Raw genomic sequence first — 15,129 nt, forward strand, 5'->3', positions numbered from 1 at the left:
CCTGGACTGCCCCCGCGGCCGGCCATATTCATAACCAATCTGTACTCCTCCCAGGGCAGCAGGGACTCGGGGAGTTGTTGAGTGTCAGGGTTTATTTGCGCTATTTTGATTAGCACCAACCTGGCAGGAGCTTATTTTCCTTCTAATGACCCCGTGCTGTGAGAAGGCGGCTTCCGAGGGAAGAGCTTGGGTCAGAGGGGAGGGGACCGGCGTTACATTTCTGCAGCCCCCAGATGGGGACTGCTGGGCGGGAACGAGAGTAGGTGAATGGCTGGAGGGTCTTAATTAGATTTAGAGTTCTTAAAAGAACATTTCCGAGAGAGAGCCCAGAATATCCTTGCCATACACTGTCCTGCCTTTTTTTTTTTTTTTTTTTGCACTTGCTAAAGATTTTGGGGCTGGCAAATTGGGGGAGTAGTTGTACAGACAATAAAAGCAAAACAAGACCCCTGACCCCCCCCCCCCCCCCCCCCCCCCGCCCACCAGAGCTCTCTCTCCTAGTTTATCAACGATCATGGTCACAATTACTCAAATCCTAGTTCTGAGTTAGGAATTCTGGAAAGTTCATTAGATAGCTTGAGAGTTTGTTAGGTCACACACCGCTTTCTAGATCTACTTTAGGATTTTGTTGTAAATCTTTGGTTTGTTCCTTTCAGCGGGGTCTCTTCTTTTTTCCTTCTCCTGACGTATATACAATTTAAAAACATTAAAAAAAAATAATGTTGCCGATTACTTCTTAGCTTGTGAATTAATGTGGCAGAGAAGCTTCCAGGTGCTGAAGTCTCTCAACTGGCTTGGATTAACCCCTACTGTGCTTCCATTTCAACCTCCCCCTCCTCCCTCCTCTGGAAAAAAAAAAAACACCCAACCTCCCCTTTCTCATCCACTCCGGCTTTCTTTGTGTCTGCTGCTCCCTGCCAGGCAGGTGTCAGAGCCCTGAATGAGGGTAAACGCTCCATTGATGGATTCCACAGATGGAGCGTGGAAATCGGTAGAATAGGCCTCGGCCACAGGCCATTTCTTGGGATCCAACAAAAGCTTCCAAATAAGTCAACAAAAATCCCAAAGATCACAAAGGGAAAGTGTCATTTGTCATTTACTCTGGGTCTGTGAGGGAATATCAGACTCTTCCTGGTTTTCACCCGAGTAAACACGAGAGAGGTCATTCACATCTCTCTCAGTGTAAAAGGGCTATTTCAGATCAGAAAACAGTTAGTTGTCCCATTGTCCCCTTCGTGTTGAATGGTAAAACTCACAAACACAGGAGACATTCTACAATTAGCCAAGTAAGTACACCCAACTTCAAGTCGACCTGTTAAAGACCTCATGGGATATACTTCTGAAATACCCTCATGCTGTCTGACACAGGGTGAAACCACCTTGTGGGGCTCTTAGGCACGATTTTTATTTTTATCTTGTTCTTTCATCGCTGAAACATAGCTTTGAGTGCCGACGCTGACAGGTTTTGCTGGGAAAGGTTAGTACAGATGGGACGACCATCTGATTTGGTCTGAGGCTGTCTTAGAATAAATGACAGTTGACCAAGGAAGTTCAGCCTCGAAACCTGCAGAGAGAGATTCCCCCCACCTCCTCCCGTGTCTGTAAATTGCATTGTGTTATATCTGGGGAAAACATAGAGTTTAAATGGTTGTCATGTTTTGATTCTTTAATTATTCAAATGAAAAGTCTTGCTGAGAAGAAAGACACTGTGCCAAATGCATGCTTGTGAATGATTTTGGTTCTCCATTTTTTTTGCCTGTGTCCCATCTCTGAATTATACTGGTCTGGAAACCAATAATTATAGAATTCCACGTGACTAAATCCCTATAAAATTGAGGTAAGATCTCATGTATAATAGCATTAACTAGGATGAAATATTTCCTGGGGCTGCAGAAGAGGTCACAAGGGGTTAACGGACAAAGACATACTCTCTAATTCTGTAATTCCTTCTTTAATTAAACTTCATGGTTGGTCCGCTGGTGGTAATACTTCTGCCTTCTCCTCCCAGTTTGATTTGTTTCCGAAAGAAGAATTTGTAATCCTATGGGGTATGATTGTTGCCTATGCTTGATCTTTTTTTTTTTTTTCTTTCTTTAAGCAGAAAATGTCCATTTTCCCAAGGTTGATTTGGGGAGTTAATGTGAGATGATTGGGATAACTAAAAATTTTGCTCCTAAGACCTAGGATTAGCTTAACATAGAAAAAGAAGAAATGAGCTTCTTTTAAAATTAAGAATAAAGCACAGAGTTGAAACAGTCAGGCACCTGGGTGAGAGGTGACATTTTCCTGGTGATCACGCTGAGGTTTCTGCTGAATGACTTGTGAATATCCCAACAGATTTCAAGTTTTTACTCCTACGCTGTTGCCTAAAAAGAATTTGAGGTTACTTTACAGCTCTTGCTATCCTTTCACTAAGGTGCCTTTAATATCAAAAAAGAAGACTTTAATAAGGATATAAACAGAGTGATCAGTTCAACTGCTTGTGAACAATAGCATTTTCCCTATTGACCCTGGATCTTAGAACTGAGGGTCTGTGAGGATTATTACTGGAGACTGCACGTGGTCAGACTGACTGCCTTAATTTCTTAAATTCATTCAATATCTTGGAAAATTGATCCAGTTCTTAGTGCTTTATTGTTGTTAAACATCTATACTTTGAATATATAAAGAATTCTATAAATATTCGTTGAATTAAATTCAATTGGGAAATTGATTTGGCATATAATATTGATTAAACTGTTGTATTTCTGTCAATTTCATTTGGTTCTAAGAAGCTTTGAAAATTTGGGACAAATAAGAATAGTAGTGGCAATCAGCTAAATGATTTACATTAGGATTCCTGTTTTGGTGTGTTTCCGGTATTCCTCTTCAAAAGGGGACTGTGTGTGTGTGTGTGTGTGTGTGTGTGTGTGTGTGTGATAAAGAAACTCAACACCTATTTAGAACACTCCAGGCTAGATGAGAGAGAGTTCTCTGAAGTCCCATAAACCTGGGTCAAATCCCAGTTTCTAAGCTGTGTGACCTGAATAACCTCTCTGAATCTTTCCTTTTTCTGGCGTGAGTATTTACTTCACGGGTTTTTGTGTAGTTATGTAAGGAAAGGAGAGAAATTCTCCACCTCTTGGTAAGGTTTGCTCCAGGTTCACTGGTGACATTGAGTTAAACAAATGTATAAGTCAGAGAATGGATCGTGAAGGGGTTTTGGTAATAGAGTCAAAACTTTCAAAGTCTGATAAGAATATGGATTAGGATAAAATCTGAGAATTTTTATGCAATTAAAACAAGAAAATCTCCACTTAAAGGACCATGTATTATGTATTGATATGGATTTTCTTATGAGAACTATTCTGGAATTTCAAATTAGGGGACAATATCTCTAAAGAACAGTAAAGCAAACTTTGTGAAGGCAGGTGTAGAATGTGACCGAGCAACTTAAATGTATGAAAGTCTCCCTTTAATATTAAGGCCAGGGCTTCCCTGGTGGCGCAGTGGTTGAGAGTCTGCCTGCCGATGCAGGGGACGCGGGTTTGTGCCCCGGTCTGGGAAGATCCCACATGCTGTGGAGCGGCTGGGCCCGTGAGCCATGGCCGCTGAGCCTGCGTGTCCGGGGCCTGTGCTCCACAGCGGGAGAGGCCCCAGCAGTGAGAGGCCCACGTACCGCCAAAAAAAAAAAAAATTAAGGCCAGACAGTATAAATAGACTGAAGAAATTATATTTAATCTAGTTGCTATATCCTGGCAATTTATTAACATTTAGATAACTGTCTTGCTAACACTGCTTGTAGTTTTCAAGTCATAGCTTAAATGTTATTCACAGAAAAAAAAATAATTTCTTTCTGTCAAGCTGTCTGAAAGAAAGGCCTTGTTTTTACTTTGCTGAAATATTTAGCAAGATTAGATACTTGGTATCTAGTATCGAATTTGTTCCAGTATCTTGAGTAAAGTTAAATATGTAAAATAGAACTTCAACGGATTGATTTAATTTGTGCTATTAAAATGAGATTTAAGTTTTAGACTTGTTTTTGGTAAAAACTGAATGATTCAAATTTAGGACATTATTGTGAACCATGTTCTGTGTAAATAATACATTTTAGGGCTTCCCTGGTGGTGTAGTGGTTAAGAATCTGCCTGCCAATGCAGGGAACACGGGTTCGAGCCCTGGTCCAGGAAGATTCCACATGTCGTGGAGCAACTAAGCCCATGCGCCACAACTACAGAGTCTGCGCTCTAGAGCCTGTGAGCCACAACTACTGAAGCCCACCTACCTAGAGCACGTGCTCCGCAACAAGAGAAGCCACCGCAATGAGAAGCCTGTGCGCTGCAACGAAGAGTAGACCCTGCTCACCGCAACTAGAGAAAGCCTGCGAGGGGCAATGAAGGCCCAATGCAGCCAAAAGTAAAATAAATAAAAAAAAAACACAAAAAAACATTTTAATTCTACTGAGTAGTATAAGAAATGGCAGTGTTTCCATCTTTAGAAAGAGCTAGTATTTCCTAGCTGGTAGATTAGTCTAGGGTTGCTGACTGAACATTTTTTAAAGCCCACATCCTTTTGGAGTTTACAGATGGGGAAAAGTTAGAATTGACTTGTAAGGTTGTAGCTTCATCGTGTCAAAAATGATCAGTTGGTTCAGATAACTTTCTAGCAGAAAAATCAGGCAAATCGTTTCCTCAGTGTCTTTAAAACGACGCTATTTGGAGTTTTTCCTAGTTAGATGGAACCTTTGGATTGCTTTTAAATAAACAGTCTAGGAATAAAAGTAGTAATTTGCTAGCTTGTTAAAGAAAAATTTATTTTTGGTGGTAAAGGCTGTGCTATTGAACTCAGATAGTCTGAGTCTTGTTTATCACTGGCTGTTGGTGGTTCTTCATCTTTATTTAAAAATCACAATCCTCTTTGAAAAAATTGGTAATTATTCCCTAGAAAAATTCAGGCATGCAAGTACTTGCAAGAATTTCCAAGTAATTTTCAAGGACTCACAACCCCCACCCCAAAGCTCATCTATAAATTGTAGTTGGGTGACTCATAAGAGCAGAATTTCCATTTTAAAGATGCAAAATGGTGACAGAAAAGTGAGTTTTGGTTCAAAACTTAATTTTTCTCCTGTACTTCTATTCATTCAGCATGTATTTGTTGAGCACCTATTATGTTCCAGCAGTAATTCTAGCAATGAACAAGGCAAAGGAAGGGTCTTGAGCTCATAGAGCTTCTATTTGGGGGGATGTTAATTGTTAAGGTGAAACAGTCGTCTTGACCCTCAGAATTAACTCTGGTTGGTACTTGTACATCTAAGCAGCCCTTTTTCTCCAGAAACCAGCGATGATTTTGATTAATTGACCTGACAGTGTGTGGCACATCATATTTACTTGGGAGGATTTACTAGCCCCAGAGACTCCCAAAGGAAACATGAAAATTTCCACATACTATCATCCTAATGGGATCATAGTAAGAGAAAGTGCAAGCAAAGATTTAAGGTTCTCACAGGCAGAGGAGAGATTTTGGTCAGTTCTTAAATGCTGTTGAGTTTTTCACCTGAATTCACTTTAGACAGAAAAGTCAGGGCAACAGAAACTGGAAGCATGGAAGGAAAACATTTTATAAAAATTTATTTTGGGCTTCCCTGGTGGCACAGTGGTTGAGAGTCCGCCTGCCGATGCGGGGGACGTGGGTTCGTGCCCCGGTCCGGGAGGATCCCACATGCCGTGGAGTGGCTGGGCCCGTGAGCCATGGCCGCTGAGCCTGTGCGTCTGGAGCCTGTGCTCCGCAACGGGAGAGGCCACGACGGTGAGAGGCCCACGTACCAAAAAAAAAAAAAAAATTATTTTCTTCTTAGGGGAATGAGTAATCTGTTTCTTGGGGAGTATATTATTTATAACTGAAAAAAATACAGGTGGGAGCAATTTTTTGGATAAATTGTGGCAGAAAATATTTTATATACTTGGGAATTTTGAGGGGGAAGTGAATAATTAATCTGAAATGTTCTGCAGAGAGGGTTCTCAAAGTGTCTGTCCAGGATCAGTAACATCAGCGTCAATCACCAGGGAATGTGTTAAAAATGCGAATTCTCAGAGCCCACCCCAGACGTATGGAATCAGAAGGGGGGACAGCCATCTGGTTTTTAATAGGCTTTTCCAGTGATTCTGATGCTCCAGAGGTTTGAGAACCGCTACCCTACAATTAGGCACAAATTATTGTTCTTTTAATTTGGTTCACGTTTATTAAAGGTATACACATGTAAGTTGTATTGGCTGCTTTTGAAGTTTATAATGCAATGGATGACATATTTCTTAGCATGTTAATACTCCTGTAAAATGTTAGCATACTTAAAGTCTATTTTTCTTTCTTTCAGTTAATACTAAAATTTCCTAAAATAAGATTTATATTAAATCAGACCATTTTACATTAAATTAGATAACAATTGAAAAACCAAGCATAATGGCTAACATACAGTAGAGCATTACGTATTATAATTCCCTTTTGCTTTTATGTGCCAGCATTGGTTTTCTTTGATTTGTCATGTATATTATTAATTCACTCTCTTAAGTTCACAGTATTTGAATGTGAATAAAATGTAGAAGTAAGAAAATATTAGAAAACTTAAACTTATATTTGTGGGTTATTTTGGATGTGTACCTTTTGGGGCAGCTTATAATTTATACTGAAGTAAAATGAAATTTTAAATTTCTTTTTTTTTTTTTTTTGTGGTACGCGGGCCTCTCACTGTTGCTGCCTCTCCCCTTGCGTAGCACAGGCTCCGGACGCGCAGGCTCAGCGGCCATGGCTCACGGGCCCAGCTGCTCCGCGGCATGTGGGATCTTCCTGGACCGGGGCATGAACCCGTGTCCCCTGCATCGGCAGGCGGACTCTCAACCACTGCGCCACCAGGGAGGCCCCTGAAATTTAAAATTTCTATAGGGCAGAATTAAGTTTGAGCTTAAGAGAAAAGCGAATTAGTAGTATAGGAGACACTTCATTTTAGGATTCCTTCTAGCACTTCCGGCTTTTCCCCAGGTTCTACCAGCCTGAGGGTGCAAATGAGTTACCTTGACATTGACATTAGTCATCTACAATTTTCTGGCTTTCTCTCCTCATTTGCTGACAGCACACCTCAGCCTCTTCCGCAGAGGATCCTCCAGTTATTTGGGAAGTTTTGAGAGCATTTGCGTGTGTTCAGGGGCAAGGCTGCTCTGGCTCCCACGCTACACTCAAGAGTCTGTGGCCTGGGAGCCCTCTGACAACCTCTGCCACTGTCCTGAGGTCCAGGCCTCTGGGAGGGGGCTGCTGTCCTACCGAGAGCCGTATGTCTGGTGCGTCCTCAAGCTGAAGAACCTGCTATTGGCCAACAGGCAGTCTCTACTGTCACAACTCACAGACACTAAATTGCATCATTAATGCAAATTTCTACTTAATTTCCCAACTCCTCCTCCAGTTTCTTGGGCGCCTGCATACTAAAACTGGAAGGTCTCCTTCCTTGATGCGTGCTCGTACAGGCAAATTCCAGCTTTGGTGAGGAGGGGGCCTGTAGCAAGGCTGGCTTGAGGGACGTGTGGCCTGTGCAGTCGCTCAGGGCCCCATGTGCAGAAGGCCCTGTGCTTAGTTTTATGCTCTGTAGTTGCCATCTTGAAATTCGTGATAACTTGTGAACACGGGGGTCCTGCGTTATTATTTTGCACTGCGCTCCTCAAACTAGGCAGCGTTCCTAAGCAGCTGCCTATCAGACTCAGACTCTGAACTTCTGTTTAGAAACAGTTTGGTAGACTGTGCCTGCTTCTTCCTGAGTCTGTTCTTGAGACTTGCATTAACAATATCTAAACTCTCCTTAAAGCATTTCCTAATATCTGGCAATGAGATGGTAAATTTAACACGGTGTTTCTTATAGGAGCGGTACAGTCTACAAATTTATAGGAATCCTGCACTAGTTTACCATTATTGCCTTTTTAGATATGAAGTCAGTTTTGGAATATTAATTTTAAAAAAATCACTTTTTAACAAATTTTTTCCTGGTCTAAAAGCTGGTGAAGATTGATCAGGAACCAAATTAAACGTGATTCATTTATTAGGAGTACCCATTAAAGGCTAAGGACATGGGCCAGAAAAATGGAGCAAGGCCTGCCTCTGCTTTCTAAGAGTTCATAACGGGCTTAGAATGACAGATGCAGAGAGCAATTATTTCTGCCTGGGGGCCTTGGAGATGGGATAGGGGAAGAGATTAAATACCATTTAATAATGTAATACTGCAAGGAGGGGCTTTGTGTCAGTGGGAGGACATTGGGAATGTACTTTAGACTAGGATTTGAATCATTATAGCTTGGTCAGACTGTTTTTTGTTTTGTTTTGTTTTGTTTTCATATTTTGGCTGCTCTAAGAAGCTTGTGGGATCTCAGTTCCTTGACCAGGTATCGAACCCGGGCCATGGCAGTGACAGTGCCGAATCCTCACCGCTCAGCCACCAGTGAACTCCCCAGACTTGTTTTTTGATTCACATTTCATCACTTTTTTTCTCCTGTGCTTTTAGCCTCGGCACCCCAATCAGATGAAGGCTCTGACATCGACTCTGAGCCAGATTTACCGCTCAAGAGGAAACAGCGCAGGAGCCGAACCACTTTCACAGCAGAGCAGCTTGAAGAACTGGAACGGGCTTTTGAAAGAACTCACTATCCTGATATTTACACTAGGGAGGAACTGGCCCAGAGGGCAAAGCTCACCGAGGCCCGAGTACAGGTACTGACGTCCAAACATCCCCGTCCTGCTTAAACCCACACAGGAAACGAGAGTGTTCTCCTCTAAAGCATATTTCAGACCAAGAAAGTAAATATATCAGGAATGGTCCTTCATTGTGAATGGCAGCCTCTCACATTATAAAGTCCTTCCTTTCTCTCTCATTTCTTTCCTTCATATTTCGCCGTGTCGTGAGAACGACATCATGACCTCCGTTTCCGTTTTACTGCATGTGCTTGGTCCAAGCACCTCCTGCCAGCACCCCCCCTCGCCCCCTGCCCCGCCATCTCCCCCAACGTATGTCTGTGGTATACAGCAACATATTACTTTGCTAACCAGTCAGAAAGTTTTCCTTTTCCTCTTAATAGGTTGATAAGTCCAATTAAATTTATTGATGTGATGGCTATATTTGGCTTCTTTTCTATCACATTATTTGATACAAGTATTTTATATGTATAGATTTAAAACTGTGATCCATTTAATTAGCTTTCTTTGTATTCTTAGTAATTTATTTTGTATTTATGAAAGTATACATTCTTATTTTAGACTTTGGTTGTCATTACGAGGAGAATGTAATTATATCAGATATATCACAGAGAAGGGTGTCAATTCACATTATTTATTCATCATTTCAGGAATCCTTGTTATGTACCAAGCACTGTATAGACTTTGGGGGTGGTACATAGATAATAGCAAAATTTTGAGTGGTTACTCTGTGCCAGGCACTGTTCTAAATGCTTTATAAGAATCAATTCATTTACTCACCATTAAAACCCTAGGTTGGTGCTATTAATATCCCCAATTTATAGATGAGGAAACTGAGACTCAGACTATTTCAGTAGCTACCCAAAGTCATGTAGCTAGTAAGTGATCGAGGTAATTGGATTCCATACACTTCCTCCCTATGGCCTTTCAATTATGAAGATGTGCAAAGTTATATAAGGTACAATCCCTTCCTTTAAGTCTAGAAGCATTTCAAGTAACTATATTATTTAAAGAACATTTTAAATTATCTTTTCAACTCAGAAGTGTTCTGAACCCTCTGGAAAGGCTACTTTGGTGTAATATGTTTCTATTGGGTGATAGAATAATGTTTCATTATGAATAGTGAACTTTCTTCTCAAGGTAGTAAAGCATGGTTGGAAAGATTACAAATGCCTCAGGGTATCCTGGAACCCCTTACTGCCCCAGGAGTGAAGTTAACTTGTCTGGAAATGTCATGTTATTGCCAGATACTTGACGTTCATAGTTAGAGTGAGGCTGGGGACTCAGCTGCGAACTAGGCAGTTGATGTGGTCTCCAGATTGATCGACACTTTCCCATAAGCATCTACCTCTCCTATCACAGACTATTTTGGAATAGCCTCTCGTAGCCTGCAGAGCCAAGTCAGAGGGATTGTTTTCTTCAACTTGACTTTCTTTCTGATCATCACAGTGCTAGGAAGGCCAAGGAACACTAAGATGAATTAAGACAAATTTCTCAAGGAACTAGTGTTTAATGGGTAATAAAGTAAACACAAGAATAATTTAAAAACAAAGCCGAGATGGTAAGTGTGTTAGAGAGAGCTGAAGTGCAGTGAGAGTCGAGAAGAGCAAAGGGTGAGATTTTATTGGAGTAAACAAGAGGGGCTAATGAAGAAGGGAGGGTTCAGATGGCCTTTTGAGTTTAGATAGATATTCATTGGACAGGGAGGTTGGGAGAGTATTTTGGTAATACAGAATAATGAGCAAAAGCACAGAGTCGGAAGCATATGAGTTGCATATCAGATGACCTTTCAGTTTTCACTCTAGTCATGTTGAGAACACAGTGAATAGTTCAATTTGGTTAAGGGTAGGGAGTGCTAGGGTGGCAGGAAGGAATATGATTGCTTGAAAATCTGTGTGCTCTCTTTGTATTCTTAGTGTTTATTTTTTGGTACTTATGAAAATGTTCATTCTTAACTTTGGTTATCATTGTGGGGAGAATATGATTATGTCAGATATAACATACGGAAGTGTGTCAATTCATCTTATTCACTCATCATTTCAGGAAGCCTTGTTACGTACCAGGCACTCTGTGGAGTTTAGGGGTGGTACATAGACAACAGCAAACTTTTGAGTGGTTTCTGAAGTAGGTCAGTGGCAGTGAGAATGGAAAGGAGAGAACTGCCTTGAAAGGTGGAATGTGGGCAACTGATTGTGTGAGCTGGAGGTGGGTGCAAAGGTGAGTGTAGGCAAGAGTCACAGATATATTCTGGGGTTTGCAACACAAATGTTTTACAGCTGGAGCTATTCGATCCCTCTACCTATTACATTGGGATATAGCGCTCCTTCCCAGAAATGACCACCGCTGACCACAAATCATGATGATATTTATATCACATTACTTTATGGTAATGTATACAGTGTATGTATTATAATATATATAATAATGCTACAAATATTACATACATCAAATCTGTTTGCTTTTATTATAGTTATGTGATCACCTGGTTTAAATGTTAAGTGAGGTCCATTCATTCTTCCATTCTTTTGGCAAACCTTTACTGAGTGCCCACTCTGTTCCAGGATCTGGTCCTTATCCTCTCTGGCTGGCCAAGCCCACATACTGGGTCTGTCCTTAAGATAGATTGAAGATCAGTTCTGAACTCAGAGTCAAAAAATAAACGTTGGCTGTAAAGAAATCAAACGAAGAGAGTGATGGAAAATTGAAAAGAGTGTGCTGTGTTGCTCTACCTCGTTCATTGTTGCTTTTGCCAAAGACAAGGATGGGGGGGACAGAGTTAATCTCAACCGCATGCAGCTTGTACAGTGCCCGGCACTCGCATCTGGCTCAGTGAACGTCAAAGGAGAATAAGAATGGCCCATTAACTTCCAGAGGACATGGGATCAAACCAATAAAGAGTGGTTCATATTTTTCTATACAGTGACCTCCTCTCCAAAGCGGGGCCCTCATTAACCTAACAGCTGTCCTAATGTGGCTTTAACCCGGTGACTCTTTACATTCCTTATGGCTTCATTAGTTCCCTTGAGACACATCACGTCTTGCACCACAGCTATGATCTACAGCCTAACAAATTCCCTACAACACCCGGCATATGGATCTTTTACTTAACCCAGCAGGAAAAAGAAGGGAGTAGTTAATCACTGATTAAAATGCCAGAACAAAATCCTTTAGTTTTTAGAAGGATCTGGGAAAGCAGTAGCAAAGTCAACTCAGTTTGAGTGATAGCCAGAGAGTGTGAGTTATTTTAATTTGGGGCACCTGGGAAAACCCAACACCAAACACCGCCCACCCCCCAAACACAAAAAAAACCCAAATGTGTCTACATTCCTTTTTTTTTTCCTCCGGGGGCGGGGGGACACCTTCTAAACCCTTCTGGATAAAAATGAGACTAAAGCTTTAATAAATTAGACCTATGTCAGTATTCCATAAAAATTTGTTTAGACAGTAGCTATGTTATATTTATCAGAGTCAAATCTGAGTACACAATCTAAGAATTACTGTACAGCAAAGACTAATCTGCCTAATTCACCTCCTGGGTAGCTGTTACTATGCAAATAATGGCGAGCACTAAAGTTTTGTAAGGAAGGGTGACTTGCAGACATTTATGATGTGTAAAAGTTTTAGTAAATATTCCACCTAAAACTCCAAGAAGTAGGCAAGTATTTTTCTCTTACCACCCAGGTAATGGAAGACAAGAAAGGAAGCTGCTTGTGGAAAAGCATTTAACTCAGAGTCAGAAGATGTGGGTTTTGGTTTCAGCTTTGCCAAAAATGTTTTGTTAAGCAAGTCACAATTTTGCTGTAATCCTGCTGGACTTCAGGTTTTTAAAATTTTAAATATAAATTTGAAAATATGGGGTTTAGATCAGATGATCTTAGTCTGGGTCCATGGATGACCAGGATAATCATGGATGGACTTCAGGAGATCTGGTAAACTTGAGATTTGTGGACAAATGTGCCTTTGCCTCTGTGTGTGTGTGTGTGTGTGTGTGTGTGTGTGTGTGTGTGCATGCGCACAAGTGTTAAATAGGGAGAGGGCCCCTAACTCTCATCATATTCCCAAAAATCGCCACCTCCTGTTCTTTCTTTCTTTCTTTCTTTTTTTTGGCAGCACCACACAGCTTATGGGATTTTAGTTCCCCGACCAGGGATTGAATCCAGGCCCTCAGCAGTGAGAGCGCGAAGTCCTAACCACTGGACTGCCAGGGAAATCTCCCCCTGTTCTTTCCCTTCATTAAAACCCCCTAGGATGCATGATCTCTCAGGACCCTTATAGCATCAGTAATTTGTGATCCTCAGGGAAGCCCAATGGTGGTTTAAAGCCATCTAACAGATCTGTATAGTTTATTTTTATTTTATTTTTTGCGGTACGCGGGCCTCTCACTGTCGTGGCCTTTCCCGTTGCGGAGCACAGGCTCTGGACGCACAGGCTCAGCGGCCATGGCTCATGGGCCCAGCCACTCCGCGGCATGTGGGATCTTCCCAGACCGGGGCACGAACCCATGTCCCCTGCATCGGCAGGCGGACTCTCAACCACTGCGCCACCAGGGAAGCCCCAGATCTGTATAGTTTAAAGATAGGTATGGAATATTGGCCCTGAACTCCATAATAAAGCAAAAATGTGGTCATCCTACAATTCTCTGCAGGAGTTTGCTCTTGGGATATATAAAGGTGCAGTTAAGTACGCTTTCGTGTGTGTCGTGATCCTCTGACATTCACAGGAGCGTGGTATTTCTCCTCATCAGCCTTGCTCATCCTTTCCCCAACCTGCTCTCCATACAGTGGTCAAGGCTGGGTAGCAGCAATGGGAAGAGGGCTGGGCGTGTGTGATATGGGAGAGGGGGAGTGGAGTGAGTGGGAAGGTCCAGAGAACAAGCAGCTTGTCCTGAATTTACCTACTTGGAAAGTACTGTAGTTGGCACTTTAGTATTAGTTCTAGTATTTTTTTAATTCATTTTTTTTTCAGATGTTGGGGGTAGGAGTTTATTAATTAATTAATTAATTTTTGCTGTGTTGGGTCTTGGTTTCTACACGAGGGCTTTCTCTAGTTGTGGCAAGCGGGGGCCACTCTTCATCGCGGTGCACGGACCTCTCGCTATCGCGGCCTCTCTTGTAGCGGAGCACAGGCTCCAGATACGCAGGCTCAGTAGTTGTGGCTCACGGGCCTAGTTGCTCGGCGGCATGTGGGATCCTCCCAGACCAGGGCTCGAACCCGTGTTGCCTGCATTAGCAGCCAGATTCTCAACCACTGCGCCACCAGGGACGCCCCTCAGCTCTAGTATTTAATGAAACATTTTATAATCTTGTTGTGAATTCTCTTTCTAAGGATTAATGATTACATTCTCTTCCCATTTTTTAAATGGCATTTGAAATAACCCATCTGGAACAATGTAGGTTAGATTGCCTTTGAGGACCACGCCAAAAATGTGAACCAGTAATTTATTGACGGGCAAAATTAGGCTTACGCCATGGGACAATTAACACTAATCCATGAACCTTGGAAGCAATTTGGACCTAAGTCTCCATTCAAGCCAAACTGGCGTTCAATTATTTGAGGTGTTATTTGGGTACTTTCCTGTTTGCTCAGGGGCACAAAAGGCTTTGGCTGTAGACCAGAGAGCTTAGAAAACAAAGCAAGTCTCTAATTCTTGGATTTCTCAGTGTGACGTTTGTATTTAATAAATAACATTTACTGAACACAGTATCTCTTAGGTGTTTTGCAAGCTTTGATTGTATTGTCTCATTTAACTGATTATATTGTCTCATTTAATCTTGTGAAGGAGTTTTTTGTTTTTTTTGGGTTTTTTTTGCGGTACGCGGGCCTCTCACTGTTGTGGCTTCTCCCATTGCAGAGCACAGGCTCTGGAAGCGCAGGCTTAGCGGCCATGGCTCACGGGCCCAGCCACTCCGAGGCATGTGGGATCTTCCTGGACCGGGGCACGAACCCGTGTCCCCTGCATCGGCAGGCGGACTCTCAACCACTGCGCCACCAGGGAAGCCCTGAAGGAGTTTTTTTATTTCTCCCATTTAGCAGATGAGAAAACAGAGACCCACAGATATTATGCAAATTGTTCAAGATCACAGAGGTAGTGAGGGGTGGGGAAAGGTGGGATTCAACTATTGCCTGGTCTGCACTGCTCCCATGTGAATGAAAAGTATTACCGTATTTCTTAAAATATTAAGTTTTTTACAACTTTCATTGTTGAGAACAAATTGGTACTTATTTTACTCGTGAAGAGAAAAACTTATAAAGACCTATTCTTTTGATTACCTTTTTTTCCCTAGTTATCATGATGTTATATTTTAAATTTTGCTTCAAAAAATCATTTGATATTATATTACTCCAGAATGGATCTAAATATCATTTCCAAAAGCGTGAATATGACTTTGTAGAAGGGCTCTGAAGAGAGACGTACAAGTAGGGAAA

At 41.7% G+C, this 15,129-nt stretch overlaps 1 protein-coding gene across 4 annotated transcripts in view; it reads left to right on the forward strand.

Annotated features, from left to right (window-relative positions):
- PAX3 (paired box 3) overlaps positions 1 to 15,129 on the forward strand; it is a 98,214-nt gene that overhangs the window by 58,465 nt on the left and 24,620 nt on the right. For all 4 annotated transcript variants that reach the window (XM_007464339.1, XM_007464340.1, XM_007464338.1 and 1 more), the window contains exon 5: positions 8,516 to 8,721. In XM_007464339.1, the coding sequence (XP_007464401.1) occupies positions 8,516 to 8,721 (206 nt within the window). The remainder of the gene's footprint in view (positions 1 to 8,515; positions 8,722 to 15,129) is intronic.

The sequence above is a fragment of the Lipotes vexillifer genome, unplaced genomic scaffold (genome assembly GCF_000442215.2).
Source record: "Lipotes vexillifer unplaced genomic scaffold, Lipotes_vexillifer_v1.1 scaffold782, whole genome shotgun sequence".
NCBI lineage: Eukaryota > Metazoa > Chordata > Mammalia > Artiodactyla > Lipotidae > Lipotes > Lipotes vexillifer.